Source organism: Hevea brasiliensis, chromosome 11, assembly GCF_030052815.1.
Source record: "Hevea brasiliensis isolate MT/VB/25A 57/8 chromosome 11, ASM3005281v1, whole genome shotgun sequence".
In the NCBI taxonomy this organism is placed as follows: Eukaryota; Viridiplantae; Streptophyta; class Magnoliopsida; order Malpighiales; family Euphorbiaceae; genus Hevea; species Hevea brasiliensis.
The window spans coordinates 8,897,648-8,911,442 of record NC_079503.1 but is presented as its reverse complement, the minus strand read 5'-3'; the positions used below and the strand labels follow the sequence as shown (position 1 = coordinate 8,911,442).

At 33.6% G+C, this 13,795-nt stretch overlaps 1 protein-coding gene across 1 annotated transcript; it reads left to right on the top strand.

Annotated features, from left to right (window-relative positions):
• The first annotated feature begins 10,573 nt into the window (after positions 1-10,573).
• On the top strand, positions 10,574-12,970 carry LOC110662235 (cytochrome P450 CYP72A616). The gene is made up of 5 exons (XM_021821148.2): positions 10,574-11,081; positions 11,250-11,470; positions 11,563-11,807; positions 11,894-12,245; positions 12,325-12,970. Exons 1-5 carry the CDS (start codon positions 10,805-10,807, stop codon positions 12,748-12,750), a joined length of 1,521 nt encoding a protein of 506 aa, XP_021676840.2. The 5' UTR covers positions 10,574-10,804; the 3' UTR covers positions 12,751-12,970.
• The last annotated feature ends 825 nt before the right edge of the window (positions 12,971-13,795 follow it).

Sequence of the window (13,795 nt, the reverse complement as noted above, 5' to 3'; positions counted from 1 at the left end):
GTTTATCACTCAAGGTTTGAAGGATTTCAGCAGCCATTACAGTTCTAGGTGTTAAGGGAACAATGGGGCCAGCAGCTAACTCAGATGCAGCAGTAGTATCGAATTCTGCAATAGGCTTTTTGCCAATTTTAGCCTTTTTGCCAGCTGGTTTACCAGTTTCTTCTTTTCGCTTGCTTCTTTGTTCCTCTTTAGCTGTTTTTGTCTTTCCTTTTGCAGGTGCAGCAGGAGCAGGAGCTTTTGGTTCTGGTTCAGAATCAGAGTGACTCATGTCCTTTCCATTTCCTTCTTTGCTGCCTCCTTTTCCATTTCCATCATCCAAATCTTCTTCCTCTTTTTCAGTTTCTTCTTCTTCCTCTTCTTCCTTTTTTTACTCTTCCTCTTCTTCTTGTTCTGTTTCCTTTTCTTCTTCTTCTTTTTCAGTTTCTTCTTCTTCCTCCTCTTATTCTTCTTCTTCTTCCTCTTCTTCCTTTTCTTCTTTTTCTTTTTCTGTTTGTGGAACAGAACCAGTGGCAGCAGCCTTACTAGTTTCTCCAGCTTCAGTGCTTGAAATACCCAAATGAACTTTGATTTTGAATAGTTCTTCCAAAATTTTATACATCAACATGAAAGTTCCATCAATTTTAGAATCAAGTGCATTCATAAGAATAGTTTGAAAAGCTCTAAATTTCTATATTTCTCCAAATTCAATCTCAACAAATTGCCTTAAATTATTCACTTCTTCCAGAATTTCTTCAATATCAAAAGCACCTTTTGCACTATCCTTAGAACTAACACCTTGTTCAAACCTTAGTTTTCTGCCATCATCATCTTTCTGTAGACTTGTAAATGGGATCATATTTATTCTAAGTTTCTCAGTTTCTAAGGGTATCCCAAAGTCTCTAAATAGGCCATTAAGAAGATGGGAATAGGGTAGTTTGTAAGGTGGTTTCCATTTCATAATTTGTTTCAGCATAAAGTAGGCAAGATTAAACTCAATTTCATTCACAATATGCTAAATTATGCAGAGATCAAGTGTGCTTAAATAGTTTGGACTACCAGTTCTAGGATTCAGCACATAAATGATGAAGCTATGAAGGATTTTGATGTGTTGGTGAGCATGGGTGATGCTAGTCCTATCTTGCACTTCTCCTTTAAATACTTTAACCTCAAAATCTCTTTTATTAAACCCTCTAACAACAAATACTTCTTTGTGAGAATAGATTCTATTCCCGTTGTTTGGGATGCCTAAGGCTTTGGTTAACCTTTCTACTTTCACCTCATAAACTTTTCCTTTCATTTTAACCTTAAAAGATTCATCTCTTTCAGCATCATCAACTCTTAAATTTCTATAGAATTCTTGAACTAAATCCACATATACTCCTTCAGTATTAGAGCATAATCTGTCCCATTTTTTATATTCAAACAGAGACTGTAAAGGAACAGAGACTTCATTAATAGCAGGCTAGTGAATGTACCTTGGTTCATGAATGGCCCTTTTCCATAAGCGCAATTGGAGCTTTTGAAGTCTTTTTCTTCTTAGAACCTTTTTCCTGGATAGGCTCGCTGGTCCTTTTCTTGGACTTTTCTTTTGATTTTCCAATTATCAGAGGAACTTTTCTCTGTGGAGGAGGTGATGCAGGGACACTCTCATCAGTAGAATCTAAAGATGATGAGGGCGTGGTGACCTTTTTTTTGCCTTTTTCTTTTGACCGTGCCATGACCAAATCAGAAAAAGTTGGCAGTTGGGATAGAGAAAGCTAGGTTCACAAAATGAACAATGTGAGCAGTCAACGTATAACCATTAGAAGCATATCAACACATTTTTAACACAATGTCATGTATTATTAAAAAATATTTTAGGACTGATAGTAAGAAATATTTGGATTTTTGAGAATCAACTACAACAAATTCATGATTATGTCATATAGCACATTTTGGCATAATGAGAATACTCAAAATAAGAAAATCCATCAATTAATTTCAAGAGTGAGAGATGAAAGCAAAACAAACAAAACAGACACAAAAAAAAAATGTAAAACATGTTTCCATTAATGTTTCGAATTCAATACCTGAAACTTGTAGAGAGAGAATACGAATCGATGATGACAGGAGAGAATGCGTCGGAAAATTTTAACCCAATGAGAATCACTTTGAATAATTTCTTTCGGCAGATTGAGAGAGATAACGGGGAATGAATAGGAAGGATTTAGGGATTTTCTAACTTTAAGAATGCAGAACGATCACTTTGTTTTAGAGCCAATGGGTTTCGAAAATTTTAAAGAATACGAAGGGAGATGATGGTTGAGAGGGTTGTGAGTGAAACGGGTTAATAATGAAGAAAGGATGCATTCGATCAAGTTTCGGGAGGCGATGCATCGGAAAAGGGAAAAATTTTGAATTTTAAACTTGAAAAGACATAAATGGAGATTTTGCAGAGTGAAAGATACTGTGTACCAGTGGAGAAGCAGAGAAGACTGATGGTTCTGCAAAAATTTTTAAGTCCCGCACTAGTTAATATGTAAAAGATCTATTTTGCCCTCAAAACACATAATGACGCAATGCTTTAAAATAAAGGGGTATTTAAGTAATGTGCCTTTTAAAAATACAGAATAGGCACTCAGAAAAAAAGAATAATCTTAGATTTTTAGTACAATCAAACCTGACTACCAGTTTGCCAACGAAGAATTAAGAGCAGTGGTAAAGTACTAAGCAAACAAGAAAAATTAGCAAATAGATTAGTATGCCACTGCAATCAAATTCTACAGAATACTGTTCACATCAAATCAGACCCAGAAATTTTCAAATTGCACCAGAAATATCAAAACACATTTTTAACACCACAAACCAACATATATCACTTCATTTTCATATAGGAACATGAGTATGCATCAAAAGTTAAGCAAAAGTATCAGTCATACTAAGTTCTCTTCTTATTTTGCAAAAAGTTTCCTCATTAAGTGGCTTTGTAAAAATGTCAGCAAGCTGTTTTTCAGAAGGGACAAATTCAATTTGAATATCACCATTTTGAACATGATCCCTAATAAAATGATGTCTAATTTCAATATGCTTGCTTCTAGAGTGTTGGAAAGGATTTTTTGATAAGTTTATAGCACTAGTGTTGTCACATCTTATGGGAATATGATCAAATTTAATTTCAAAATCTTCAAGTTATTGTTTCATCCATAAAATTCATGCAACACAACTTTCAGCTGCAACATATTCAGCTTCTGCTGTAGAAAGTGCAACAGAAGTTTGCTTTTTACTGTGCCATGAAACTAATGCATGACCTAGAAATTGACAAGTTCTAAAAGTGCTTGTTCTGTCCAATCTACTACCAGTAAAATCTGAATCACTATAACCAATAAGATCAAATGATTCACATTTTGGATACCACAAGCCAATTTGTGTGTGCAAATGAGGTACTTAAAAATTCTTTTAACTGCTACAAGATGAGATTCTTTTGGACATAATTAAAATCTTGCACATAAACATACACTAAAATGAATGTCTAGTCTGGATGCTGTCTATAGAGTTTATTATCTATCTCCTTACCTTTTTCATCTTTCTCTAATTTAATTGTTGAGCTCATGGGAGTTCCAATGCTTTTCATATCTTCCATTTTGAACTTCTTTAGCATATCCCTTATGTATGTGGACTGATTTATAAAAATTCCATCTTTCATTTGTTTCATTTGCAATCCAAGGAAGAAAGTAAGTTCACCCATCATACTCATTTTAAATTCACTTTTCATCATATTGGAAAAATTCTTACAAAGGGAATGGTTGGGAGCACCAAAAATAATATCATCTGTATAGATTTGTACAATAAGCATGTCTTTTCCTAGTTTCTTAATGAAAAGAGTAGTATCCACTTTTTCTCTTTTAAAATCATTTTGAAGCAAAAATTTACTAAGTCTCTCATACCATGCTCTAGGAGCTTGCTTTAAACTATAGAGAGCTTTAGTAAGCTTGTAAACATGATTTGGAAAATTAGGGTCTTCAAAACCAGGAGGTTGAGCCACATAAACTTCTTCATCAATATATCCATTTAAGAATGCACTTTTAACATCCATTTGATAAAGCATGAAATTCTTAAAACATGCAAATGCACACAACATTCTAATAGCTTCAATTCTAGCAACCGAAGCAAAGGTTTCATCAAAATCTATACCTTCTTCTTGGTTGTATCCTTGAGCTACTAGTCTAGCTTTATTTCTAATTACATGTCCTTTTTCATCCATCTTATTCCTAAATACCCATTTAGTTCCAATAATAGAATGCTTTTTAGGTTTAGGAACAAGTGTCTACACTTTATTTCTTTCAAATTGATTTAATTCCTCTTGCATAGCAAGAAGCCAATTTTCATCATTTTGAGCATCATCATATGTTTTGAGTTCAAATTGAGAGACAAAAGCAACATTACCAAAATATCTTCTAAGTTGAGCTCTTGTCATCATTCTTTGCGATGGACTATCAAGAATGTCATCTTTGGAATGATTTCTATGGTACCTCCATTCTTGTGGAATGTTTTAATGTTGAGGTTCCTCAATTTTTAGTTCTTCCACATTTGGTTGGGAAGCTTTTTGAATTTCAACATTTGTGGAGCAAGGAAGTTCTTCTTTTTGTCATTTTGATCACCCTCTGCTAGTTGTTTTGGATCAAGCTCATCTTTACTTGAATTCTTTGAATTTAGAATCTGCTCATTTTCATCATCATAAGAATCTTTCCTTTGCAAGAAAGTGTTAGCATCATCAAAAAATATATGCATTGATTCTTCCATGGTCAAGGTTTTTCTATTGAAAATCCTATATGCTTTGCTATTTGTTGAATAACCTAGAAATATTCCCTCACAAGATTTAGCATCAAATTTCTTGAGATTGTTATCTTTGTTATTTAAAATGTAACATTTGCAACCAAAGACATGAAAATATGCAATATTAGGTTTTCTTCCTTTCCAAAGTTCATAAGGAGTTTTCTTTAAAATAGCTCTAATAGAGACTCTGTTCAAAATGTAGCATGCTATATTTACAGCTTCTGCCCAGAAACATTTTGGTAAACTGTTTTCATTTAGCATTGTTCTTTCCATTTCTTGCAAAGATCTTTTTTTCCTTTCAACAACTCCATTTTGTTGTGGAGTTCTAGGAGCTGAAAATATATGATAAATACCATTTTGAGAACAGAAATCTTCAAACAAACTATTTTCAAATTCTTTTCCATTATCACTCCTCAAAAATGTAATGCAATAGCCTTTTTCATTTTGAATTCTTTTGCAAAAAGCTTCAAATATATCAAAGGTTTCATCTTTATGAGTAAGAAAGAAAGTCCATGTGAATCTTGAAAAATAATCAACAATTACAAATGTATATGCCTTGCCTCCTAAACTTCTAGGTGTGATTGGACCAAAAAGATCAAGATGTAATAACTCCAATGGTCTAGATGTAGTTACAACATTTTTTGATTTAAAGGAAGATTTTGTATGCTTACCAAGTGCACATGCTTTGCATTGAAACTCTTTTTCAAATCTTAGCTTTGGAAGGCCTCTAACAAGATTTCTTCTAGAAAGTTTAGCAAGTGTACTCATGCTAGCATGTCCTAATTTTCTATGCCACAACCATGCATTATCATCCGAAGTCATAAAGCACGTTTCACAATTTTCTTCAAGACTTGTTAAATCAAGTAGGTAAATATTATCTATTCTAGCACCAGCAAACATAACATTATTTCCATGAATCTCACAATGTGTAGAAGTAAAAATGACTTTTAAAACCATTATCACTCAGTTGACTAACACTTAAAAGATTATATTTTAATCCTTATACTAATGCAACATTCTCAATGCAAGGATTTTTACTAATAGTTCCACATCCAATAATTTTAGCTTTACTTTTATCACCAAATTTGACATAACCTTCTTCTTTTAAAGTAAGAGAGGAGAATTTGCCTTTATTTCCTGTCATGTGCTTAGAGCAGCCACTATCTATGTACCAGTGTTCTGTTTCCAGCATACTCCTTAGGCAGACCTGAAATCAGTTAATTGTCTTTAGGCACCAAAGCAACTTTGGGTCCTTGTATGTTAGTAATATTTGGTAGGGTTCCTTTAGGCACCCATACTTTCTTTGCCTTAAAGGCTCCTTTCCTAATAGGACAAGCATTAATCATATGACCTTTATGATTACAATAAAAGCATGTAATATTTGGTTGAGAAGAAGATGAAGCTTTAACAAAATAATGTTTGTATTTTCCATATTTCATAAATCCATCATAACCAATTCCAAATTTTTCATTTGTGGATCTTTGATTTTCAAGAAGTATATCGAGTGTTTCTTTTCCTTTTGTGAATTTAGTTAAATTTCTTGTTAGAGATTCAACTTTTGCTTCAAGAATTCTATTTTTCTCAAGAAGTTGTTCACACACTTCTTTTGATCTTTGAAGCTCATCATTAACTTCCTTAAACAATTTCATTTGAGATTTATAAAATTCATTTTCCTTTGAAGCCATACTCAAAGAAATATTTTCTTATATTAAAGCACAATTTTCATGTATAAAAATTTTGCATTTCTTTTTAAAAGATCTATATTTATCATATGTCTTTACAAATACAAGTTCTAACTCATCAATATCAGAAGGTTCAAGATTAACCTCATTTTCACTATCTTCAATGTGCGAGCTTTCACCTTTTTCTTCAATTGCCATCATACAAGTATTTGCAACATCTTTGTCACTTGTTTCATCATTTGATGAAGAGTCACTATCACTCCATGTTGCTGCCATTGCCTTTTTTACTTTTATCCTTTCTAAACTTGTTTTTCTTCTTCAATGAAGGACACTTTGGCTTAATGTAGCCTGGTTTGTTACACTCATAATAAACTATTTCACTTGAATGATTTGGAGTCTTTGGAGCATATTTCTTTGTGAACTTCTTGTATTTGCTTCCACCTTTTCTAAATGCTCTTTTGAATCTCTTGACTATCATAACCATATCTTCATCATCATCACTTGAAGCACTTGAATCATCACTTGAACTAGCTTTGAAAGTAACACTTTTCTTTTTCTCATCTACCTTTTCGGATATGAAGGCTATACCTTTCTTTTTCTTTTGATCACCTTCTTTCTCATCTTTCTTATAGATCATCTTATGTGCAATGAGAGAACCAATTAGTTCATCATAGGTGTACTTTCTGAAATCCTTGGTGTCTTGAATAACAGTGGTCTTTGCTTCCCATGACTTTGGAAGAGACCTCAAAATTTTCTTTACAAGTTCTTGTTCCGCAAATCTCTTTCCCAGAGCTTTAAGAAGGTTAACAAGATCTGTAAATCTGGTACTCATTTTAGTAATAATTTCACCAGGTTTCATCTCAAATAACTCATAATCACGGATGAGGAGGTTTGCCTTTGACTTTTTCACCATATTGGTTCCTTCATATGTGACTTCTAATTTGTCCCATATTTCTTTTACAGTTTGACACCTTGAAATACGATTATACTCATTAATATCAAGAGCACAATGAAGAATGTTAATAGCTTTGGCATTTGTAGAAATTTTTTCCAATCATTATCATCAAATTCAACTTCAGCTTTAGGAATTTGCACAATTCCCTCACTAGTTTTATAAGGAATATAAGGACCATCTTTAATTATTATCCAAGAATCAATATCAACAGATTGTATAAATTTTCTCATTCTAGTTTTCCAAAAAGAGTAATTTGTGCCATTAAAAAGTGGTGGTCTAGTGATTGAATAACCTTCAGCTAAGGAAGCAGGTATACCAACCGAGTTTCTAGATGAACCAGCCATATGTATGGATCACTCTAAGGTGTTTAATCCTCAAGCAAGAGAGATAAGCTCTAATACCAAATTAATGTCCCAAAATATAGAGGGGGGTGAATTGGACTTTAAAAACAATTTTTCGGTTCTTGCACAAAACCTTTGAAAAATTACAGCTTGGTTCAACCTAATTTTCTACTGTGAAGTATTTGCAATACTGCTCAATTGATAAGTTGATATAAGGTTGGCTCACAAGCATTCTGTATATTGATATAACAGAATCTGTTGGCATTCAGTGAAAATTTTAATAATTTGAATAAGATCACAACACAGTAAACAGAGCAGTACACCAAATATATTAGTTGACAGTAGATATAGCAATAAGCAAATTATATCAGATATCAGCAGATTCAACAGTAAATCAATTTTCTCAGTTTGCAGCAAGGTTAACAATAAACAGTATCAATTTTCATATCAGCAAAAACACTTTAATCAGAAAGTTAAAACGCATAAATGTAAAGAGTAAGGGTTGAGAAAATTGAACACTGAATTTTTATAGTGGGTCGGCTCAACTAGCCTACATCCACTCTCTCAAAGATCCCACTTTGAGTCTTCACTCCACTAATCTTCTCTTTTAAAGGCAAGAGACAAAAGCCCTTTACAAATCTTCTCACCAAAGCTTTTACAAGTAACTTCACACTTCTAACAAGTGTTATCCTAAACACTTTTTACAATCAAGCTTCAATAGGTGCTTGAATGACCTCTCATAAATGATAAGAAAGTGTTTAAAACTCAATCTCACTCAATACAACAGAATCTATAAAGAAGAGATGAGTAGGTAAGCCAATGATGAGCAATAAAAACAATTTGAGCACTTTGAATGAAAGCTTTAATGATCTTAAAATGTTAGGAACAATAGAGAGACTTTCATTAAGTGTAAAATGGCCAAGGATAGGTGTATTTATAGCTTTAGAATGTTTCTGACCGTTTGAGAACTCATTTGAATGTTACAATTTCAAATTTCAAGAAAATAGCCATTATTTTGTCTTTTTCTGCGATGTTGTGCAGAGTTGAGACAGTTAGCATACCAAAAAAAGTAGCAAATCAATTAGCATACTAAAATAAGTAGCAAATCAGTTAGCATACCAGGAAAACTTTTCTGCATAACTTTGAAAACTTTAAAACTTTACACCAAATTATAATCAAATGCTTTTAAGCCATTGATGATATTTAAAAAAAAATAATTGAGAGATTAAAAATAAGTATCATTGGCTTCTACTCCTCAATTATTTTCACAAGTAATCCTAAAAGTTAAAACTAACTTCTATACTACATGTACCTTCAAATTTGATTTTCAACGCAGCTTTGGAAGGTAACCTTTTCTTCCTTTATCTCCTTTGATTCGTCCTGTGCTATCTTAAAATGTCATCCTTTCTTTAAAAGCACGAATCCATCATGAATTCTTTGAGTCTTTTTCTTTGTTCTTTGAGAAGCACAATACTTCAAACAAGGTTAGTTTGATTCTAGTTGAGTTTTAATATCATTAAAATCTATGCTCCTTTGAGCTTATGGGGTCAACAATTTATATTCTCTTATTTAAAAATCTTTCATATAAAAAAAATTCTGAAGTAGTCTTAGAAATAAATGGTTGCATTAACTTGGCAGGAGCACATCGAGCTTACGCGACAATGGAATATTACTGTGGTCCTATGTGTTTACCTATCTTCCATGGGGATATTTCCTTTGGGAAAATCTTAAGTAGCGTTTTGGTTCAATACTAAAATCAACTTTTTTATTTTAAATTAAAAATTACCATTTATTTGCACATTAAAATTTGATATTTTAAAGCAAGAAAATTGTTTTATGGGAAGCAAAAAGAATTTACATTTTAATAAAAAAAAATACAAAGAGATTTACATTTCATTATCACCATCATTCCTCAAACTCCACCACTACCATTGTTATTGTTACTATCATCACCACTATAACTCCACCTCCCACCTTGTACAATTTTTACTACTATTGTTATAATAATCACCATCGATAACACTATCACTATTTTATTATTACCATTATCGTTGCCGGTCCATCATTACAATTATCATTGTATATTTTATAGACTAATTAATGTCATAAAAGTTTTTAAAAAATTCACATATTTACTAAACATGTTTTTTTATTTTTATTTTTACTTTATAGTAAAAATAAAAAGATGGCGATATAAGCTTAGAGGATAGTTAAGGTTGAGACACAAGAAAACATAATTAAAAAAAAAAAAAAAAAAAGAGCATGCGCACAGGCAAGAAAGCTTGGAGATATATATATATATATATATATATATATATATATATATATATAAAGGCACCATGTCACGTAGGCTTGGGCAGCAAGGCAGAATTTTCAGTTGAAAATCATGTCACGTAGGCTTTGGCGGCAAGGTAGAATTTTCAATTAGGTAGGTCATATTTTTATGTCCTTTTGTTTCCCTTTCTTTCATAAGTCAACATTGTTATTATTTTATATATTCTTTTTTGAAAAGAAGTCAACTTGATTATATGCTGTTCTATATATTAAAAAAACAAAGGGACAGATTTTTCTTATTGCCTTGATTCCCACGAATACAACACCTCCTAGCTATTGGCTGAGTGGAACTTTGGCACGAGGAGGCAAGAGCAAAGATCCAAATTAGCATTGCCATTTCAAGGCGCAGTAAATTTTTTGCCAAAATGTCCAAACATTCGGCTTTTATCCAGCCCAAAAGAAGGTCATGACTCATGAATCAGTTGATTATTAAGAAGATTTTTTTAATAAGTGCTCCAGGGAAATTTCTTTCCCAGACCCTATTCACCCTATAGTCATTCTTGGTCCCCAATCATCCTAATTGGGAAGATGCTTCCAATGTAGTGATTAGTGGTAAGAGATTTTATACGGTTAACATTTTTTAAAACGAAGAATCAAAATTGTCAAAACTCAAATACTAACTGGTAAGCCCTATAAATTCATCACCTCTTGGGTCTCATTTCCTCCAACAAGCTCAATTAGCAGTTTGTAGCAAAGGAAAAATGGAGGTCTCTATTTTCCAAACACTGTTCTTCTCTTCTGTATTGTTAACTCTCTATGCTCTAATAAAAATAGCCTATGTTATTTGGTTGAAGCCAAAAAGCATAGAGAAGCATTTGAGGAGGCAAGGGATCAGAGGCACCTCTTACAAGCTTATCCATGGTGACAGGAAAGAAATTACAAGGTGCAACATGGAAGCAGAGACCAAACCCATCTCTCTAAATGACCCAATTATTCCACGTGTATTCCCATTCTTTGATGCAATGGTGAAAAATTATGGTATGCAGCTAAGATAACCTGTACAAAATGGATGTTTATTTATCTATCCCAATTGTGGGGTTACCTAAAATTGGGATTCTCAATCTTGGGACAAATATATTGGACTTATTGGGTTCTGTTTTAGTTAATTTCCTGTTGCTGGCTAATAATATGATATTGTGGAAACAGGGAAGGTCTCTATGAGTTGGTTTGGAACAAGACCAAGGCTGATGCTGGCGGAGCCAGAGCTGATCAGGTGGGTGTTAACAGATAAGTGTGGTCACTTTGTAAAGCCACCGTTGAATCCCCTTGTGGATCTTTTACAACTAGGAGTCTCAACCTTGGAAGGAGAAAAATGGGCCAAACGCAGAAAACTGATAACACCAGCTTTCCATCTCGAGAAACTAAAGGTACAGTCAACACCAATCTTTGCACCCTTCTTTAGCATTGGAAACTGATTTGGCCATTTAGACACTGATCACTGATAAGTCCTTATAAGCAGGGTATGATCCCAGCATTTTCAAGGAGTTGTTGTGATCTGATTCATCGGTGGAACCAGTTAACGAGCGCTCAAGGATGGTGTGAATTGGATGTTAAACCAGAATTTCATATTCTTGCCGGTGATGTAATCGCTCAAACTGCCTTTGGAAGCAGCTACAAAAAGGGAAAGAAAATATTTCAACTTCAAGAAGAGCAAGTTCTTTTGGCCCTCGAAGCTCATCACTCCATTTACTTTCCTGGTTTAAGGTGAACTGAATTCCTTATCTTGCAAGTCAAGTTTAACTACCAATTTTCCTTTAGAAATCTAATCAATTTTGTTCTGCTCCATATAGATTTATACCCACTAAAAAGAACAAGAGGAGATATGCTATAGACAAGGAGATCAAAACAACATTACGGGATATGATCCACAGGAAAGAGCAGGCCAAGTCCAGCAATGTAGACTTGCTAGACTTGCTACTACAGTGCAAAGAGCAGTCTGAAAATGACATAACAATTGAGGATATAATAGAGGAATGCAAGCTGCTCTACTTTGCTGGTCAAGAGATCACGGCAAATTGGCTTACATGGACATTGATCCTTTTATCTATGAATCCAAACTGGCAAGAAAACGCCAGAGTGGAGGTTTTACAGGTTTGTGGCAAGAGAACACCAGAAATCAATGATCTAAACCGGCTCAAAATTGTGAGTACTTGTTTCTTAAAACCCAATTTCCCATGTTTTATCAGTTCATCTTCATTTAACTTATGATGTCCATTTGCAGGTTTCAATGATACTAAATGAGGTGTTGAGATTATATCCACCGGAAACTGTTCTGTTTCGACACACTTTCCGAGAAACCAACATAAAAGGAATGTCCATTCCAGCAGGCGTTGAGATTTTGTTGCCCATATTGTCTGTTCATCATGATCCTGATTACTGGGGAGAAAATGTGGAAGAATTCAGACCAGAGAGATTCGCTGAAGGGGTTTCAAATGCATCAAAGAATCAAAAGGCATTCTATCCGTTTGGTTGGGGGCCTAGAATTTGCCTAGGCCAAAATTTTGCTACTATAGAAGCAAAGATGGCTCTAGCATTGATTCTACAACATTTCTGGTTCGAGGTTTCCCCCTCTTACTCTCATACTCCTTGTCGTCGCATAACTCTTTACCCACAACATGGAGCTCAACTCATCCTGCACTCAATATAATGTGTTTAATAGCATATGGCTATTAGCCTATTATATTATACAATAAGGTTGGACACTATTGTAACTTGAATTTGCTTTTGAGCGTTAAGTTTTGGGTTGCAAGCTTATTGCATATTAGAAAATTTGATTTTGTAATAATTGTTCGTGATTTAGGTATGGTAGTGGGTGCTTATTGATACCTAGCTACTAGCCTTAATTTCTCTAGTTAATTTGCCTTTCACGGTCTCTTTTGGATTTTATCACCAAGACTTGTTTTGTGAATATTTGGCGTCCAAGAAAAAACTTGCCAAGTTTCTTATCGGATCCAATCACCTGAAATAGCGAAACTCCAGCTTTCTTTTCCACTTACATATGAATATATTTGTTAGAGTCCAAGTCCAATTGGAATTAGGAAGTATAATTAGTTTAAAAAATTTAGTGAAATTTAAATTATGAAGTTTAATAATTAGAGTCTGAAAAGGACTAAGTTTTAGTGGCCTATATATATGAGTAGTTGGTTGGCCATTATTTGGAATGCATTGTAGAGAGCTCATAAAGTGGAGAGGTGTGTTTAATTCCGTGATTTTTTGGAGTGATTTTGAGAGTGAAAAAAATAATTAGTGGTTGTAATTATTTTTCCTTTATAGTAGATTTGTTGGTAGAGTAGGCTTATGCTGAACCATGTTAAATTTTGTGTTCTTTATTTTATATGGGTGTGGTTTTTCATAACAAGTTGTATCAGAGCTGTGGTTTGAGATGTTAAAGATAGCAAGCACAAAATTTGAGATGGAGCGGTTCGATGGAAAAAATAATTTCAGTTTGTGGCAAAGCACCGTGAAGGATGTCCTTGTGCAACAATGATTAATCAAAGTATTGAACAAGAAGCAACCAGCGACTATGAAAGATGATGATTAGGAGGAGTTTCAACAAAGGGTTGTGAGTACGATTAGATTGACATTAGCCTTAAATGTGAAGTATAATGTCTTGGAGGAGACTTCGTCAGTTGTTTTGTGGAAGAAATTGGAGAGTCTGCACATGTCAAAGTCACTCACAAATCGCTTGTACT